The 17704-nt window shown below is 38.1% G+C and overlaps 1 protein-coding gene across 2 annotated transcripts in view; it reads left to right on the forward strand.

The window, feature by feature from the left end:
* Nucleotides 1-211: 211 nt before the first annotated feature.
* Nucleotides 212-17704, forward strand: part of LOC131246066 (la-related protein 6B) — a 46973-nt gene continuing 29480 nt past the window's right edge. The window contains exon 1 of one of the 2 annotated variants that reach the window (XM_058245926.1): nucleotides 212-751. In XM_058245926.1, coding sequence (XP_058101909.1) covers nucleotides 311-751 — 441 coding nt within the window. In that variant the 5' untranslated portion in view covers nucleotides 212-310. The remainder of the gene's footprint in view (nucleotides 752-17704) is intronic. The other variant, XM_058245927.1, reaches the window with a different exon arrangement.

Consider the following 17704-nt stretch of genomic DNA (forward strand, 5'->3'; position numbering starts at 1 on the left):
TTGAACAAGCGTGCCAAGTTGTCACGTGCGCTTTGATTCGGCTTTTCAGTCTATCCTCGCGCATCTCCGTATCATTGGTGATACTCTACTACCACGTCGTGGCATTACGGAAATTTAATCTAATGTTAAGGGCTTTTATAAAAAAAATTTCCTACTGCGACTCGACTCCCCCGCTTCGTGTCTTAACTGAGTTTTTCACCTATAAATACCCGCTTCAGCGCCCGTGTCCGACTGAGAAATTCTCTCCACTTTTCATCTGCCCTAACGGGCTCTGTAGAAATATTTCCAAAACCCTAGAAAGAACGGAAAAATGGCCCAAGAATCCCTCCAAGAAAACCTAGAATCTTCAATTGAATCCGACGATCGGATAGCTGTCGCTGATGATCGATCCTCGCCGTCGGAACCTGTTGCTGCCGCCACTGCTTCCGCTCCTTCTCTCGGTCGCAGTGTTTCTTTCAGCCGGCTCAATGCTCGGGCGCCCGAGTTCGTCCCACGGGTAACGAATCGGGTTGATCTGCCGCAGCAACAGCCGCCACCGCGGATCGCGATCCCTCAACCACCCATCCCGGTGGTGCATGTCTACCCATCACCGAATTCTCCATTCCACGCTCCGCCCATGCAGAGCCACGGATCGGTTCAGTACTATGGCGGATTCGGAGACGGCGATGGTGCCCAGGCGCCGCCGCATCTGGAGCCTGCTCCGGTGAGAGACAGCCTTTCGGAGGAAGTCACGCAGAAGGTCGTGAATCAGGTGAGTCTTTCTTTCTTTCTTTGTTTTCTGAATTTCCTGAGGGAATTCGAATTCTGTTTGTTGGAGTTTGTATCTGGCTTTGACTCTTGCAAGATTTTGTATATTGGTCTTAGTGCAGTTCTTTTGATGTGTGTTATTTGACCATGTAAGATCTGTGGAAGTGCGTAGGGAATGGATTATGAAGAATTCAGTTATTTGAATGACAGTAGTAATTGTAGGCTGAACAATTGAATTCCAATTGCTTGTTGATTTGCAACTTTGCGTGCAATTGACAGCTCTGGGGTCTCAAGATACACCTTTCCTGGCAAATTCACATTGGTCTTTAAGACTTGTGGATGGTTTCTTATTTGACCTGATAATACTCATTTGTGATTAATTAACTAATGCAATCCCCGAAAGGGAAAGCAAATAGATCAAATAAAAGAAGAAAGAGATTGTGGGAAAGAACCCAACAATCCTCTGGCCGAATGCTAGAGACCGCGAATGCAAGACTGTGAGCAAGCTCAACAATTCTCTAGTCTTGAACTAGAGATCACTTCCCCCCTCAACAACTACCGTAGAGAAAAACGAGAATTATTCAAGGAAAATATCACTCATCTATTTTATTCCGTAGTCTTAGGCCTTATTTATAATCAATTTTCACAATCTGCAATAAAAACTATGGAATCTAAAAATAGAATTTTTAGCTAGCAAAGATATGAAAAATAGAAAACTACCTAAATAAGAAACCACTTAAATAAGAAGAATAAAAGATTACTTCTTGCCTAATATAATGATATCAAAGGAAATTATCCAATGTAGAGATTTAAAAGAAATGAAAAGTAAAAATATTTCTTAATGTAGAGATTTGAAAGAAAAGGAAAGTAAAAATATTTCCTAATGTAGAGATTTGTCTAAACATGGTTTATTTTTGAGCGATATGACTTGGTGTTGCCCGAGTCCCATCGATTTGGGTGGGAATTGATCTAGGTCAAACCAACCATATGCCAAAATAGGGTGAATCGGTCCTAATTCAGTCCGAATCATCTAGTATCAGGGAGAGTCAAACCTCGATTACTCGGCAGATGGTGTTTTTCTCTTGAAATGATCTCATGCACAACCATTTTGCCTCGCCAACATGTCAATGTGAAGAATATCTGATCCGTGTAGAAGGTGGGCCACAACGATAATCACCTTGTATGAAAGTTAGGCTGATTCACTCATTGTGTTGTTCACACGAATATGAAGACATACCATTGATTGTATGTTTGATTTTAACATTAAATGCTGCTTGATGGGTCGATTGGTTTGATTTTCACGCCGGATGGCCACTATGGTGTGGCCCATCTTTTGTGTGACAGGATTTCAGCAAATAAATGGTTGTATGTGAAGTCACACATAGCTGCTCTATGCCATCATTCTCCCTATCAAAATTCAAAAGCAGTGAATGACAACCCATTTGAAGTGGGCAGCTGTAAAAGCAGGGGGGAGTTCTTATGGTAGATTTTGTAGAACTGGAATATGGTGGAATCGACCATCTCTTCACTTTACACATGACAGATTCACTTGACATTTCAGATGCCCATCCATTCGTCCCACTGTGGGCGATAAATGATTTAAAAATCATGTAGATTGAATGATCCTACATATCTGGTCTGCAACCTTCAAAAGCAACAAGCCAACAATCCTACCCAGTGTTGTCATGTGCGGTCACATATGCGATCGCATATATTGCACATGCAAGAATATGTGATTTATTCGATCACATACAACATATGTGATTGCATATTCGCCTAACGGTAAAAAAATCTGACCGTCAGGAACTTTTTTTTATTTTATTTTGCTAAATCCGGACATTTTGCCTATAAAAGGGCCTTCAAGTCCCCTCTATATGCAAGTTTCATTCACTCAAACTCTCCTCTACTTTCATACTTTCAAATCTCTCATTCTCTCTTACATTCTCCATATTTCGACTCTCAAGTTCCAAGTCTCGAAGGCCCAAGGTCCAACTTCTTTCAAGTTTCAATCAAGAATCAAGATTGAAGATAGAAGAAGCAAGAAGACATCGAATTCCAAGTCTCACATTGCATAGTTCTACATTCTCTCATTTCATTTTCTTCATTCTCTCATTTCATTTCTACATTCTCTTATTAATTACTATTAGTTATTAGTACAATTTAGTAATTTACATTCTCTCATTTCATTTCTTCCTAATTACTATTAGTTATTAGTACAATTTAGTAATTTACATTCTCTCATTTCATTTTCTAGTTCTACATCTATCTCACATTCTCATTCATTTCATTTTCTAGTTCTACATCTAGATTCTCATTTCTACAATCTACAATCTACATTCATTCATTCTCATTTCTTCAATCTACAATTCTACATTCATTCATTCATTCTCATTCTCTACAATCTATACATTCACTTGATCATTTCTATTGAAATTTGAATCTATCTCTCTTTCTGTCTGTCTTTCTTTATATTTAAAGCAAGAGACAAGAGTCAAGCGATACATTTTTTATTTTTACATTTTACAAGTTACAAGTCAATATTCAAATTTCAAGAATCAGGCAAGACTAGAGTTCAAAGAAGTCAAGAATCTACATTCTACTACAAGTCTACAACATTTAAGAGTCAAGACAAGAATATATTTTCGAATTTTAGATTGTACAGTTTGTGTTTGTGTAATTGTGTAACTCTCCATCTCTCTCTCTCTCTCTCTCTCTTTCTCCTCTTTTACTACAAATTTAACTTTAACTCCCTCTCTTTCTCCTTTTCTTATCTCCCTTTCTACTACTATTAGTGTAAGTGTGTAACACTGTAACTCTCTCTATCCCTTTCTCTCTCTATTCTCCCTCTCTTTCTCTCTCACCCTCTCTCTCTCTCTCTCCCACCTTCTATCTCTCACTCTCTCTCTCCCTCCCCCTCTCTCATCTCTTTAGTCTTGACTCTTTATTTTAGTTTAGTTTTTAGTTTTTACAAGTTTACAACTTGCAAGTTATAATAAGAAGAATCAATACACACACACACCCCACGCCATGTCTTCTTCCCAATCTTCCTCTTTGAAACCCAAGTCGAATGGCCTGGGTTGGAAGTATGTGCACTATCGTAGTGTTACGGATAAGACTCACATAGTATGCGAGTTATGTAGGTATGTGGGTTCCAGTGGCATTGCGTGACACAAGCAATACCTCGCACATTCTCTCGAATGTTGATGACTTGATGTTTAATTCATTGTTTAATTGGTTTTATTTCACTCAAATGTATTTTAAACGTATAAAATTAGTTATCTATTAACTTAGGAAAGTTTCCTCCATTTTCTTATATTTTTTTCATTTTTTTTCTTATTTTCCCATATTTTTCTGATTTTACTTTATATATCTATATATATATATATATATATATATATATATATATATATATATATATAGGCATTCTCACCTGCGTACGTGCACACCCTTGCACACATGTCATGGGCATCTAATCTGAACAGTCCATGTGATGCAGCATCCCATGAAACCCTAAGGGATCAATTTTCACCCTAATTTAAAACTCTGGTGGGCCATAGAAAAGAGAGATGCAAATCAAGGGAGGAAACAAATTTTATTTTATTTTTAAAATTTTTTTTATGGCCCACCAAAGTTTTGAATCAAAGTAAAAGTTAGGCCCTGGGGGTTTTATGGGGTGCTGCATCATGTGGACCGTTTAGATTTTGGACTCACATCACATATGATGAGTTCTCAAAAAGTTCACACAAGTTCTGTGCGAATTGGTGCGCGGCTGAGCATTAGGCTGTGTGTGTGTGTAGCGATCGCATATGCACACAGGCATATGCGATCACACACGATCGCATGTGCAATATGACAACATTGATCATACGCATCTTTATTGTTGGCCATCTCTTTTATAATTATTGGTCCACCTTTTTATTTGAGGGATTATGAATAAATTTTATTGAAAACAACTTGACGAAGTCAAGACAGAATACAACCAATAAAAAAGATTATACTTCCATTACTACATTTAGATCTTTCTGAAGACGATATGTAGCCCATTTGACTATGACCCTTTTGACCTTCCTCACTAACTGATATGGAGATTTGCGCTTGTTGTCAAAACACCAAGTGTTGCATTTGGACCAAAGATTCTACATCCCAACCATGAGCAGCCACCACATAGCTAGCCTATCTTTTGCCAAAAGAACGCCATGCCAGGCCCACATAAGTTGTGTAAACTATTGGTCCACCTGATGACCAGCTTGGCAAAATTCTGAGGAAAAAAGGCATTTCCATGGGAGGGCCATCTGATGACTAGCTAGGATAGCCCAGGCACGTGTCACACAGACATGCACACATGTCTCACATTAATGTGTTGAGTGTGTCTGGGGAGGAATTACAATGCTAGAGAGAGAGAGAGAGAGAGAGAGAGAGAGAGAGAGAGAGAGAGAGAGGCCCAGCCTATTCTCCTACTTTTTATTTTTATTTTCTTATGTTATTATTTTTTAAAGGTTTTTGGGCTACTTGTCCTGATGCCTAAGTGATTCGCGCCCATGGTTCTGAATGACGGCATTGGCCACCATATTGGCCACACGGAAAAATGATACAATATGGTGTCGTGTATCGGAATCGGTGCCGTATCAATAAAAAAATAGGAAAAATATATCAGAAAAATAGGAAAAAAAAGAAATATTCACGAATTTATCTCTTTTTTTTTGTGTTGTAACCATGCATTCAATGGTGTATCGGACCATTCTTTGATGAGAATATTGTCTGTCGATTTGACTTGTTGAATGTCAATTAAATGGGCACTAATTGAACACAAATTAAACATGATTTGGTGAACAATGGCCCATTACATTGGAAATACAAAAAAAGAAGATGAAAATATAAAAAATAAAGTGAAGGTTTACCTTTCTTTTCGATTTTTCCCATAATGGTCCACTTTGCTTCGAATTATCGAATCCCATTCAAATAATTTGTTTTGATCCCAAAATAGGTCTAGATCTAGCCTAAAATGAGTTTTTAGGATTCTTCCATGGTTTAAATGAAAAGAAGAAAAGGAGACATGAATGAATTTTTAGAAAATAAAATTCAAATTTGGGATTTTATAGGCGTATCGGCATGTATTAACTGTATTGGCACCGATTCGGGTTGATAGAGTCCAATCGATTCCGATACGGCTGATACATTCCAGTATCGCGCATCGTATCGAGCCGATATGGACAAGATATGCCCATATTGGCTGATATGATACCGATTTTCATAACCATGGTCGCACCCCCAAGTTGTTACTTTAATCCATGCTTGTGGAAGACATGATTAGCAAGTCTCCTTGGGTTGAGTTGACTTGTCACTTGTCTTATTGAGCTTGTGAGGCTTCTAATTAGATACAAGAAACCCAACCACTTCATAGAAAAACCCTAGAGATCCCAAATCACTATGTATTATATAATTCATTTTGAAAAAGAAAAAAGGAAAATTGATAGACCTTAGGCTGATAACTTGTAGCTCATGGACATTTGAAGTAGTTATTGTTTCCATTAAATTAATTTTAACTATAATTGGATACCATTTTTTAGTTTATACCTCTTTCAATGCACATAGGGTGACTCTCTAATTGTCGTTTAGCTGGAACCACATAAACTATCTTGACTGCTGCCAACTTGATGTCCTCAGTGCGTACTCCTGAGATGGGCATGAAACTGATGGACAAACTAGAAACCATATCATAATTAGACTTTTCTTGCTGGGGAAGCAATCTATCTTGATTAAACAACCATGCCCTCGTGCCACTTCACATTTTTTTCCTAATCAGGACCTGGTTTCCCAATCTTGACTACGTCCACATATTTGATGTTCCGTCATAGTCCTTTATCTAAGTAGAGGTGGCAGTGGATCGGGCTTGGCCTTTTGGTTTTGGATCCATCCTGGTATGGGGTCGGGCTCATGTTTGTAATATAGGTCCGTGGTTTGGGTACATGCTTGGATTTGAAGTTGATAAATAAATGGTTAGGGCCCTGGCCTTGATTTTGCAAAATTTTCTATTAAAGCTTGATCCAAGCCCAAGAATAGGTCTACTTATGATATTAATGTGCCGGGTTGGGCTTGAAATTGAAGGCTCAATTACTAAATAGGCCGGGTCGAGCATGGCTATTTAGCCCGATTAATAATTAGGTTGGGCTCGAGTTGACTTGGACCCGACTAGTTGCGGTCCCCACCTTTGAGCAATTTGTTTTTTATCCCTTCACGGATCTTACCAAATCATGCTTGTGGGAATTTTGCGCTCTCATTAGTGATTACTAATCCAAAGCCAGGGTAAGAGAGGGTTGTGTCAGTTTGGCAATCAACATTATTAATGTGCAGGTTGGGTTTGAAATTGAAGGTTCAATTGCTAAATAGGTTGGGTTGTGCATATTATTTGGCCCAAGTAACAATTAGCTTGGGCTCGGGTTGACCGAGACTCAACTTGTTGCCATCCCCACCTCTATGTAAATTTTTTCTCTCTCATGGATCTTACCAAATCACGCTATTGGGAATTTTTCACTCTCATTACCAGTCCCAAGCCTGTGTAAGGTTATCTCAATTTGGTAGTTGACAGTAAAATTCGGTCACAATGTTTTCTTACGAATCCTGACAAACTGACTTTTGGAGCTCATGGTAGGGGTTCCTTGTAAGAAACATGCAATATTAGCACCCAGTTATAGTAAGAAATGGGTTTAATCGAGGATATGGTCCTTGATAGAGTGGAATTGTGGAACATGATTTTGTATCTGATCCCAATTTGTTGGGATAAGGTTAAGATGATGGTGATGATCTTATTATAACAAGTTGAGTGAAGCACTGAAGCTTTGGTTGGTAGCAATTTGTTTTTGTGACATGTATTGATGACTTGGGATATGGAAACATGTATCAATATTATCGATAATATCGTAGTTCATTATTGATGTGTATTGATGACTTGATACGGAAACATGTATCAATATTGTTGATAATATCGTAGTTAGATATGTTACATGTATCGATGGCTTGGGATACAGAAACATGTATCGATGTCATCGATAATATCACAATTATTGGGGAATGTATCGTTGTCTGAGGGAAACATTTGGAAAAAGTTGGAAATTTTTAGTGTAACTTCACGTGTTTACACACTTAGGACTCAAATGTTTTTTTTTTTAAAAAAAAGGCTATACATGTTTCCATTGTGTAGGGGCCCAAACTATGCATTGTTGGATGAAAATATTAATTAATAAATATGATTTAATACCTTCCCAAAAAATATGATTTTAATGCACCAATATTAAGAAATGGTTCAACAATTTAGCACCTGATGCACTAATTTAAAGGTCTTGATGCAACCATGTATAGATGTTGTTACATGTATCGATGGCTTGGGATACTGAAACATGTATCGATGTCATCAATAATATTACAATTATTGGGGAATGTATCGCTGTCTGAGGGAAACATTTGGAGAAAGTTGGAAATTTTTAGTGAAACTTCACGTGTTTACACACGTAGGACTCAAATGTAAAAAAAAAAAGACTACATAATATGTTTCCATTCTGCAGGGGCCCAAACGATGCATTGTTGGATGAAAAATATTAATTAATAAATATGATTTAATACCTTCCAAAAAAAATATGATTTTAATGCACCATATTAAGAAATAGTTCAACAATTTAGCACACGATGCACTAATTTAAAGGTCTTGATGCAACCAAATGCCACACAAGCTGATTGATCAAGATTTTAAAAATTCGACAGTTAAATTGTTAAAATGGGCTTGTGATCTTCTTCATGTTGATGTCAGTGAAGCTTGTTCTATTCTGGGTCTGTAAACTCCCATTCAGATGTATTTTATGCTGTCTTGGTAGTTTGTCAAGCACTTTATAATAAAATCATTCATAACCCTTAAAAAAAATGTCTTGATCGATGGTCTAGACTAGATCTGAGTTGTAATGATCAATCCAATGGGATCAACGGTCAGATTGCATTCCGAGGTTGAGAGGATCAATTGATGGTCATTGTATTTCTAGGATTTATTTGTTTTAGTTATTGGGGTTTGATTAAGTATTAAATAATTTTCCTCTTTATAATTTTGTCAGTTTTTGGTGGGCCACTTTTGGGGTACCAAATGACGTTCGAATAATATAAAATTGGTCTCATTTGATAGCCCATTAAGTTAGCTTTCAAACGAGCCTAAGATCATACATTTCTGACTCCATTTGAGTTATGGTCCATTTGTACAAGGCCCACATGGTAATGATAGGATTTAGGGGCATTTTGGTCATTTATGTTATTGGGGCATCTGTACTTGGTTTAAGATTATATAAACCTATATTATGGAGGTTTAATGCATTATTATGATGATTTAAATACATCTTCTTTGGCTTTGTTGTTTCTTTATTCGATAGAAGATTTTGAAGAGGGGGTTTTTCGTAGTCTCGCGGTCTCTAGCATTCGGGTAGAGGATTGTTGAGTTCTTTCCTACAATCTCATTCTTCTATTTTTGTTTTAATCTATTTGCATCCCCTTTTGGGGTTTCCATTAATTGGTATAAAAGCAAGTTCTGCTCGTGGGAAATTGACAGAAGGTAATTTCCTTATGTCAATCTTGCTCTTTTATCTTTCCCCTCTTCCTCAATTCTCCATCTTCCATTTTCTTTTATTTTCTTTACCCCCTTTTCCTTCCTTCCCAAATGGACCAAACCTTAAACCATACCTTATTTCCCCCCCTTTTCCCAAACCCTTTGAACCTGAACCATACCAAGTTAAGAAAAACCATTAAACATCAAACCTCAGTACCCATTTCCAACCCTGCCAAATCTTAATCTTGTTCCATGACATCAATAACCACATGTTGGTTATTTAGAAGCATCCTATTGCATGGAAATGTCAATAATGGCTAAGAATCTTCAAGAGTCGCGGGTGGAGAATCTATGGGAACTCAAGAAGGAGATTAGAGCATTCAAGGAAGATATTGTAAAAGAATTCAAGGAATTCAAGATGTGATAAGTGCTTGCTATCAAACAAGAAAAAGCACTATGGACTTCATTCCATTTTCTCTAGAATTCCTAAGAACGACATGTTTGAAGCAGTTGCGGCGACTCGAGAGGAATCCACTTTTGGCTTACTTGACGAATCCATGGATACAACTAATGATGGATCAACACCTCGATCGAAGGAAGCATCAATGAAAATGGATGATCAACCATCGAATGACATGGTAAAGGAGATCGGAGGTTTAATAAGTATGGATGACTTGATGGTCGGTGAGATAGATAGTTTCATAATCACCATAGTGTCATCTCAATGTCAATCAAGGCCCACTGATCGAAAGCCAACTACGATGAAGGGGCTACAATTAACGTCTAGAACATGGAAGACCAACAAGAAGGGGAAAAAACAATGATGGTGCATATTTCAACTTGATAGGGACATCAGAGGACCTACTCGGGTGTATTAGTGACGAAGATGACTACCTACATCAGCGTAACTTTCTTTGTGGATGGGAGACGAGTTCCAGATGGGGCCTACTAGGCCATTTTGAAGACCCCACATGCATTGGACGTGCATCAGGAAGACCCCACCTTGGGATGATGCATGTGGGCTGCCTAGAAAATCATTTTAGTCATAGGATTTCTATTTTGTGTCGATCCGACTGTTGGATCTTGTCGATCAGGCCATCATATCTTTTAGATCTGGGCCCCTTGGACTCTGATTTTGTTTTCTTTATGTTTTTTTTTTTTTTGTTATTTTTAAGAGTTATTTGATGGTTAAGATTGATAATGTGTTTTAGTTTTCTTATTTTGGATGATTGGCCACTTTACTTAAGTGAGTGGCATAGTTGTAATTATATTGTATTTAATTCCGAATTTTTAATTATATAAGCACCGGGCGGGGGGGAGGGGTGGAGTTCCAACCCCAGTGGTGTTATTGAGAAGAAAGAGAAAAGAGAGAAGATCTCTTGTGTGAAGGAATTTTCCTCATTATTTTCTAGGGTTTTTTTTTTTTTTTTGAAAAAAACCATCCCTTCCAATTAAATTGTGGAAGGGTAGAAGCTTGTTTGGTGGTGGATTCTAAGGTACATCCTTCCTCTTCCTCTTCTTTGAAAGGTATTCTTCATCTTACATCATTCCTCTCTATTTTTCGAAAGGTTTTTTTTTTTTGGTCTTCCTCTTTTCCCTTCCATTACAACCTTTTAAACCCTAGATCTTTAATTTCCTATTTTCTTCAATTTCTAAAAAAAAAAAAACTAATTCCAAAATCTCCAATTCCCATGAACCTTAATTCTCCATATTTTAGATTTTTCCCTTCTTAACCCTAATCATAAAACCTACAAATCTGTCCATTGAGTGTGGAACGTGCCTATGATAAATTGGAAGTTTTATCATTACATTGGTCCTAGTTTTAATTGATTTATGTGATTTCTTAGCATGCGGGCATGTGATTTAGGTTCAATCAGATTTTATTTCATATTGTTTACTCTTAATTATTTTGTAGGTTAGCATCTTTTGTTAATTGAATACTTTATGGACTCTTTCATCATCTCCACGTTGCATGCTCCCATTAAATCATGTGTCTTGCATCACAACTTATTAGTAGGGCTGAAAGTCGGGCGGGTTCAACCCGACTGACCCGACATTGGGTTGGGCTCAGGCAGGATGTATCGGGTTTGGTCTCAAGCTTTGGCTATATAAACACCAACCCGATAAAGGTTGGGTCAGGCTTGGGTTGAGGTCTCGGGTTGTCCGACCCAACTCAAACCCGATCAATATATAAGTTATAAATTATAATTGAGTGTGGATTGTCTGTTTTGAAGGCATAAGAAATTCCAGTGCCGTCGGGTCTCATTGGTCCACGCCATTTTCGATTACTCAAGCTAACAAGATATGCCAGATTTCTCTCTCAGGTAGATTGCGTGCTACACAACACGACTTTCAAAGGAGTAGTCCTATATATATATATATATATATATATATATATATATTTCTTGTTAGCTTGTTAGTACACCCACTGTCAGATCACACTTCACTGTTAGCCACCCCCACTAGGGAATCGATGCCAAGACCTCAGTGTTGAATTCAGGAGTAGTCCTATATTTTAGCTTGTTTGTTTAGAAAAAATGAAGTTAACAATAAATAACTACATATATAATTAATAAAATCATAGGTACAAAAAATAAGACATGCATTGAAACACAATATACTGATGTAATAACAAAAATATTAGCATGTATCCACCCGACTAACCCGACCAACCCGACCGAGTCCGCTTGGGTTGGGCTTGGGTTGAGAATTCCCAACCCGATGTTGGGTTGGGTTGGGTTAGGGTTGAGGTATAGGAACCTTGGGTTGGACTAGGGTTGAACACCAACCTGATCCAACCCAACCCAACCCACTCGACTTTCAGCCCTACTTATTATGCATAAGCTGCCCGTCAGGCGAGTACATCGTTGTCAAATAACATAGGCGATTGTATGCGACCAAGGGGTTTGTGCCCATATGTGATTGCATAATCACATATGCCATTGCACAACCCCTCAAAAAATGCACATTTTTTCATTGCATAAGTGATGGCATAATCGCATATGCGATTAGCATAAGCGATCGCATAAACTATCACATATGCTATGGCATAATCACATATGCCATGGCATAATGCATAATGATCATAAAACCGTACACGCTACTATGGCAATGCGATATATTCTCCCAAAATGGCATATGCGATCGCATATGACAACACTGGGCATGTAGGTCTCCACCATCAATTACCAACAAAGCTGAAGAATATGCGCAACAAACGAGGATCTTCTCAAGAGATTAAGATTCAAGGTATTCCAAAACGGTTACTTAACGGTAATGGTGTAAACTATTATGTGATGTGGGTGTGTAATCGGCCACTTCGAAAAAATGCACCGTAACGGTTTGATAAGGAGGTGTAACAAACTGTAATGGTGCATCGTAATGGCAATTTTCAAAAGAAAAAAATCTTACCTTCCTTTTCTTCTTTCTTCTCTGCAAGTGCGTCTCTCTCTCTCTCTCTCTCTCTCTCTCTCTCTCTCTCTTTTTGAGAAACCAATTGCAACGTGGCTTCTTTATATCCATGCTTTTAAAAAGTTATCTGTCCAACTGTTTGCACTGTAAGTTATGGTCCATTGGCTGATAACTTCCAACTTTTATGCGTGTGAGACATTCAATCCATCCAATAGGTTGGGCCATCATGAGGATTACTTTCTGCAAAATTCAGATATATCCACCAATCAATCGAGTGGGACCTCACTTGTATTTTTCTATTTATGAATGGCTAACAATTATTATCTGTGGTGTGGCCCGCACGATGAATATATATGGATATTTTCTCACTAGATGGCCCTCATTTTGGGGCCAATCTATTGGAAGGGTTGGATTTCACATGCACTTAACCAGTTGGAAGTTATTTGCTGGGTGGATTGTCTTGTAGCCTCAACCATTTTGACTTGAGACCTTCTCTCTCTCTCTCCCTTTTTCCTTGTATGATTCTCTTCAGTGTATAATGCTTGATACACTTGCAGTCAGAAAATTGTACACATGGCATATGTTGACTTAAAATTAACCAATTAAATTATAGGACTAGCTATTGCTAAGTCACAACCCCAAAATCAAATTGTTTGAATGATCTTAATCATTGATTTTTTTATTTTTATTTTTGTCTTTATTATGGGGGTGCACCAGGCCGATGCGAGAGTGTAACGCAAGGGGGGTCCAATAACAAGCTACTGTAGTGGGCCCTCCCCTATAAGAGATTAATTTAAGGGCCTGTTTGGTTCCTTTAAATCCCACGGTAATGTGGTGTAAAACTCACCTCATTACTCCTTGCAGACGATTGGATAAACCAAGCTATCAAATCATAGTACTCCATTTGAATTACCATCGACTTAGATGGGCAGATGTGCGTTAACATGGCTTAGTTTCGTGGGCCCCACCATGATGTATGTGTTATACCCACACCGTCCATCTATCTTACAAGATCATTTTATGGAAAGATAAAAAAAATGACATCCAAAGTGGAAATTGACCACACCACAGAAAGCAGTCGGGATTGAATGCCTGCCATTGAAAACTTTGTGGCCCACGGAAGTGTTGGATGAAGCTGATATTTGGAGTCATGCCTTAAAATAATATTGCAAAATGGATGGACGATGTGGATATAACACATATAAGGGAAGTTATATCCACGTGTATATAATCATGGTGAGTACTTTACTAGCATATTAAAAATTAAAGCTGCAGGAGTGGTATTGGTATTACATTTGGCTTTACTTCAGACTAGTGTGATAGTGATAATCGTTACCCATTTACATAACATTACATCACAGTACTGTAGTAATCGTTAAAACAAACATGCCCTAATATCATGTGAGCCAATGGGCCACATATTTAACTATTGTGTTGCAGTGTTTTTTGAATAGGCCCAATGGATATTTTTCATTCTTCACCGTACAATAAATGTCCACTGATCTAATAGTCTGATAATAAAATAAGCATAATTTTTTACCAATTACATTGGTGCGATGAGTGCCAATGGATTATATGAATTTGAGGCCGATTTAGGGCATTAAGTGGTCTTCCAAATCGGCCCCAAATCGGCGACACTATTGTGCTAACTTAATTTCAAATTTTAATTTTTTTTTAATTTACTGGGGAAAATGATGTCAGTTGGGATATGCATTAGTGGGATGGGTGCCATAGCTCGCATGAATTTAGTGTCGATTTGGGGGCATTTGAGTGGCCTCCCAAATTGATGATACTATTCATCCAAATTTAAATTTTTATTCTTTTCTTATAATTAGTTGGGGGGAGTGATGTCAAATACTTATGGATATGCATCAATGGGATGAATGCAATACATTACATGAATTTCGAGATTATTGGGGCATTTCAGTGGCCCCTAAATCAGCGACATTATCAATATGAATTTAATTTCAATTTTTTTCTTAAAATTTCTTTTGGGGGAGGATGTCAAATGCTTAGGGATGTGCATTAGTCGAATGAGTGTTATAACTTACATGAATGGTGGGCCAATTTGGGATCAATCTAAGCCTGATAGGTTAATAAAATCATCAGATAGGCTGAGACAAAATTCTTACCAAAGAGCAGACCGTTACACCATCATAAACATGCTCAAAACCATAAAAGAATCCATATTTAGAATCCTCAAAATATTTGTGATTTATTCCATTTTTTTAAAAAAAAAATTGCATTTTAAAAAAAAAAATTTTAAATTTTTATAACCGTTATGGCTATTATGCCCCCCGTTATGACCTTAACAGTAACGGTAACTGTTATGCCCACCGTTATCCTTTTTTTGAGAGGTAACAACAACCTTATTAGAAAAGTCGCAAAAAGCGAGGAAAGAAAAAGGAAAACTTGAAAAAAAAAAAAAGAAAAAAGAAAAGAGGGAGACCTAGCCCAAGTGGCCTTTACATGGATAGCCCAACTTGCAATAAGGCCTTTTGACTTTACTAATAACCTCATGAACATTCTAACAAACATTCCTGAAATAATGCCCATTCCTAGCTTGCCAAGTGGGGTGATTGGAAATGCTTAGGGATGTCCATTACTCAGATGAGTGCTATAGCTTACATGAATCGTGGGCCAATTTGATATCAATCTAAGCCTATCAAGTTAATAAAATCATCAGACAGGCCGAGATAAAATTGTAACGCCCCGTGTTTTCAGGACTCGAGTATATAACCTGTTTCCCAGAAACCCGAGTGTTAGCCTATAAAATCCAGTGTAAATTTGAACCGCTTGACATTAATCAGAGTTAACAGCAACAAAGCTAGAATAAACCATGCATTAAATAAAAACATTCTGATCATTACCAAATTTCCAAATGTGGGGCCCATACAGGACTTATACAATCCCAAATACAAGGTTCATATAAGCAAAAACAAGAATCTATCAACTAGTGGTGGAGCTCAATATGGGCCGCAGGGACCCCGTCTAGCTCCTCAGCTATTCGATCTGCTCCAGCAACCCGGTGAACCACATTGGCTCGCTCTACACTTGCATCAACTGTTACGGTTTGATAGCGTTAATGGCTATCGCAGTGAGGAGCACCCTCTAAGATTGCGCACTCATCATTCATAATCCAATATAGATTGCAAGTCATGAAATTAGATACACTAAATAGGGCATTTCATAATCACACTCATATTAAGAAAATCAAACCAATCAACAGAATTTCATCACAAGAAAAATATATTGGCAGTCGCAATATAAGGGAAATGTATCCAGATAATCAAACAATCATACGACTTTCTATTGCACCTAAAATCACATTGTACGTGAACTCCACAAGATGGCTAGAAAATCGATAAGCGAACTTCAGCTCCACCCGGAAATCATAGTACAAGTGAATTCTGTAAGGCGAATAAAAAATCAACCATTAAACCTCCACTTCACCCGAACGTGAACTTCGCAAGATGACTAGAAAATTGATAAGTGAACTTCAGCTCCACCCGGAAATCATGGTACGACTGAACATCGCAAGATGAAGAGAAAACCAACAAACAAACTCTAGACCACCCGGAAATCATATCGTACATGAACACCACGAGATGGCTAGAAAATCGACAAGCGAACTTCAGCTCCACTTGGAAATCAAGGTACGACTGAACACCGCAAGATGGCTAGGAACCAACGTAAGAACTCCGGTGTCATTCGGAAATCGTATAAACTCCGCAAGATGGCTAGAAAATCGACAAGCGAACTTCAGCTCCACCCGGAAATCACAACGAACTCCACATAATGACCCGAAAATCAACAAGGTGTGCAAATATAACCAATAAGCCACGAAGGGCACCAATAACCGATCTAAGCCGTGTAAGGCAATTGTGGATCGCAGGAAGGTAGGTTCCATTCAATTCATAATTTAAGCGCAAGTGGCAGCATATAATTAATTATTACAGGTACAACAAAAGATGGCATATTATCACCAATTCATTTATGCATGTTACAATTAAAGAGAGATGTCTATCGTCTAACACATGAATTAATTGTACAACCAGTTAGCATATTCAATAATAAGGTAAGTAACTCAGTTAGGGGAATCATGCCATCGCTTATATCCATATTGATGAAATTAAGTGGGAAGCTCAAGGGTGAGTCCTCACCTTAGAGCGCAGCTTCAATCGAGTATAGACTCCAATATGAACAGAAATGAAAAAAACTCCAAATCCCTTGATTTACGATTTAACTTGCCCTAGGGGCGATTTGGCCCAGCTTCAACTCGATTGAACAAAGTGCTAATTGAGGATTTTGAATATCTTGCTTTACCTGAAACAATGCGATTAGAGACCAAACATCACTCTAATGGAAATGATTTCACCTACTAATCAAGGGAAATAAGTCACCTGATTTGACCCAACTTGGTGTCGGGTTCAACCACGAACCAGTGAGAGAACGTAAACCCTACAAGACCTTAAGTGCTCTAATTAGGAGTACAGCAATTCTAAACAAAATCTGATCAAATAGCTTCAGGTGAGGGTTAGAGAATCTAAGTTTCTCAATTTAATAAGAATAATTCTAATTAATTCAAAAGTGTGAATAAAGTTCTATTTCAACATCATGAAGATCGAATTACCTCGAGTCGAGTGATTCGGGTCGATTCGACCCTACTAACTCAGTTGTTCAACTCAGCTTCATTTGGTGAGCCGGCCCGACAGCTCACCTGAATTGACTTGACAGCACCATCCCAAACTCCCCTTCTTTTCTTTTCCCTCTTCCATTCTTTCCTTCTCCCTTTCTTTTCTTCTTCCTTTCACTCCCTCATGGTCTGGACCAGGCCCACGCCTGACTCAAGCCAATTAGACTCGGTTTAAACCGAGTCGACTCGGTTTGACTGGACAGCAGACCCAATCCTCCCTTCTCTCTGCCTTCTTCTTCTTGCAACCCCTATTGCTGAAACGTCCAACAACT

The sequence above is a fragment of the Magnolia sinica genome, chromosome 5 (genome assembly GCF_029962835.1).
Source record: "Magnolia sinica isolate HGM2019 chromosome 5, MsV1, whole genome shotgun sequence".
Classification (NCBI taxonomy): domain Eukaryota; kingdom Viridiplantae; phylum Streptophyta; class Magnoliopsida; order Magnoliales; family Magnoliaceae; genus Magnolia; species Magnolia sinica.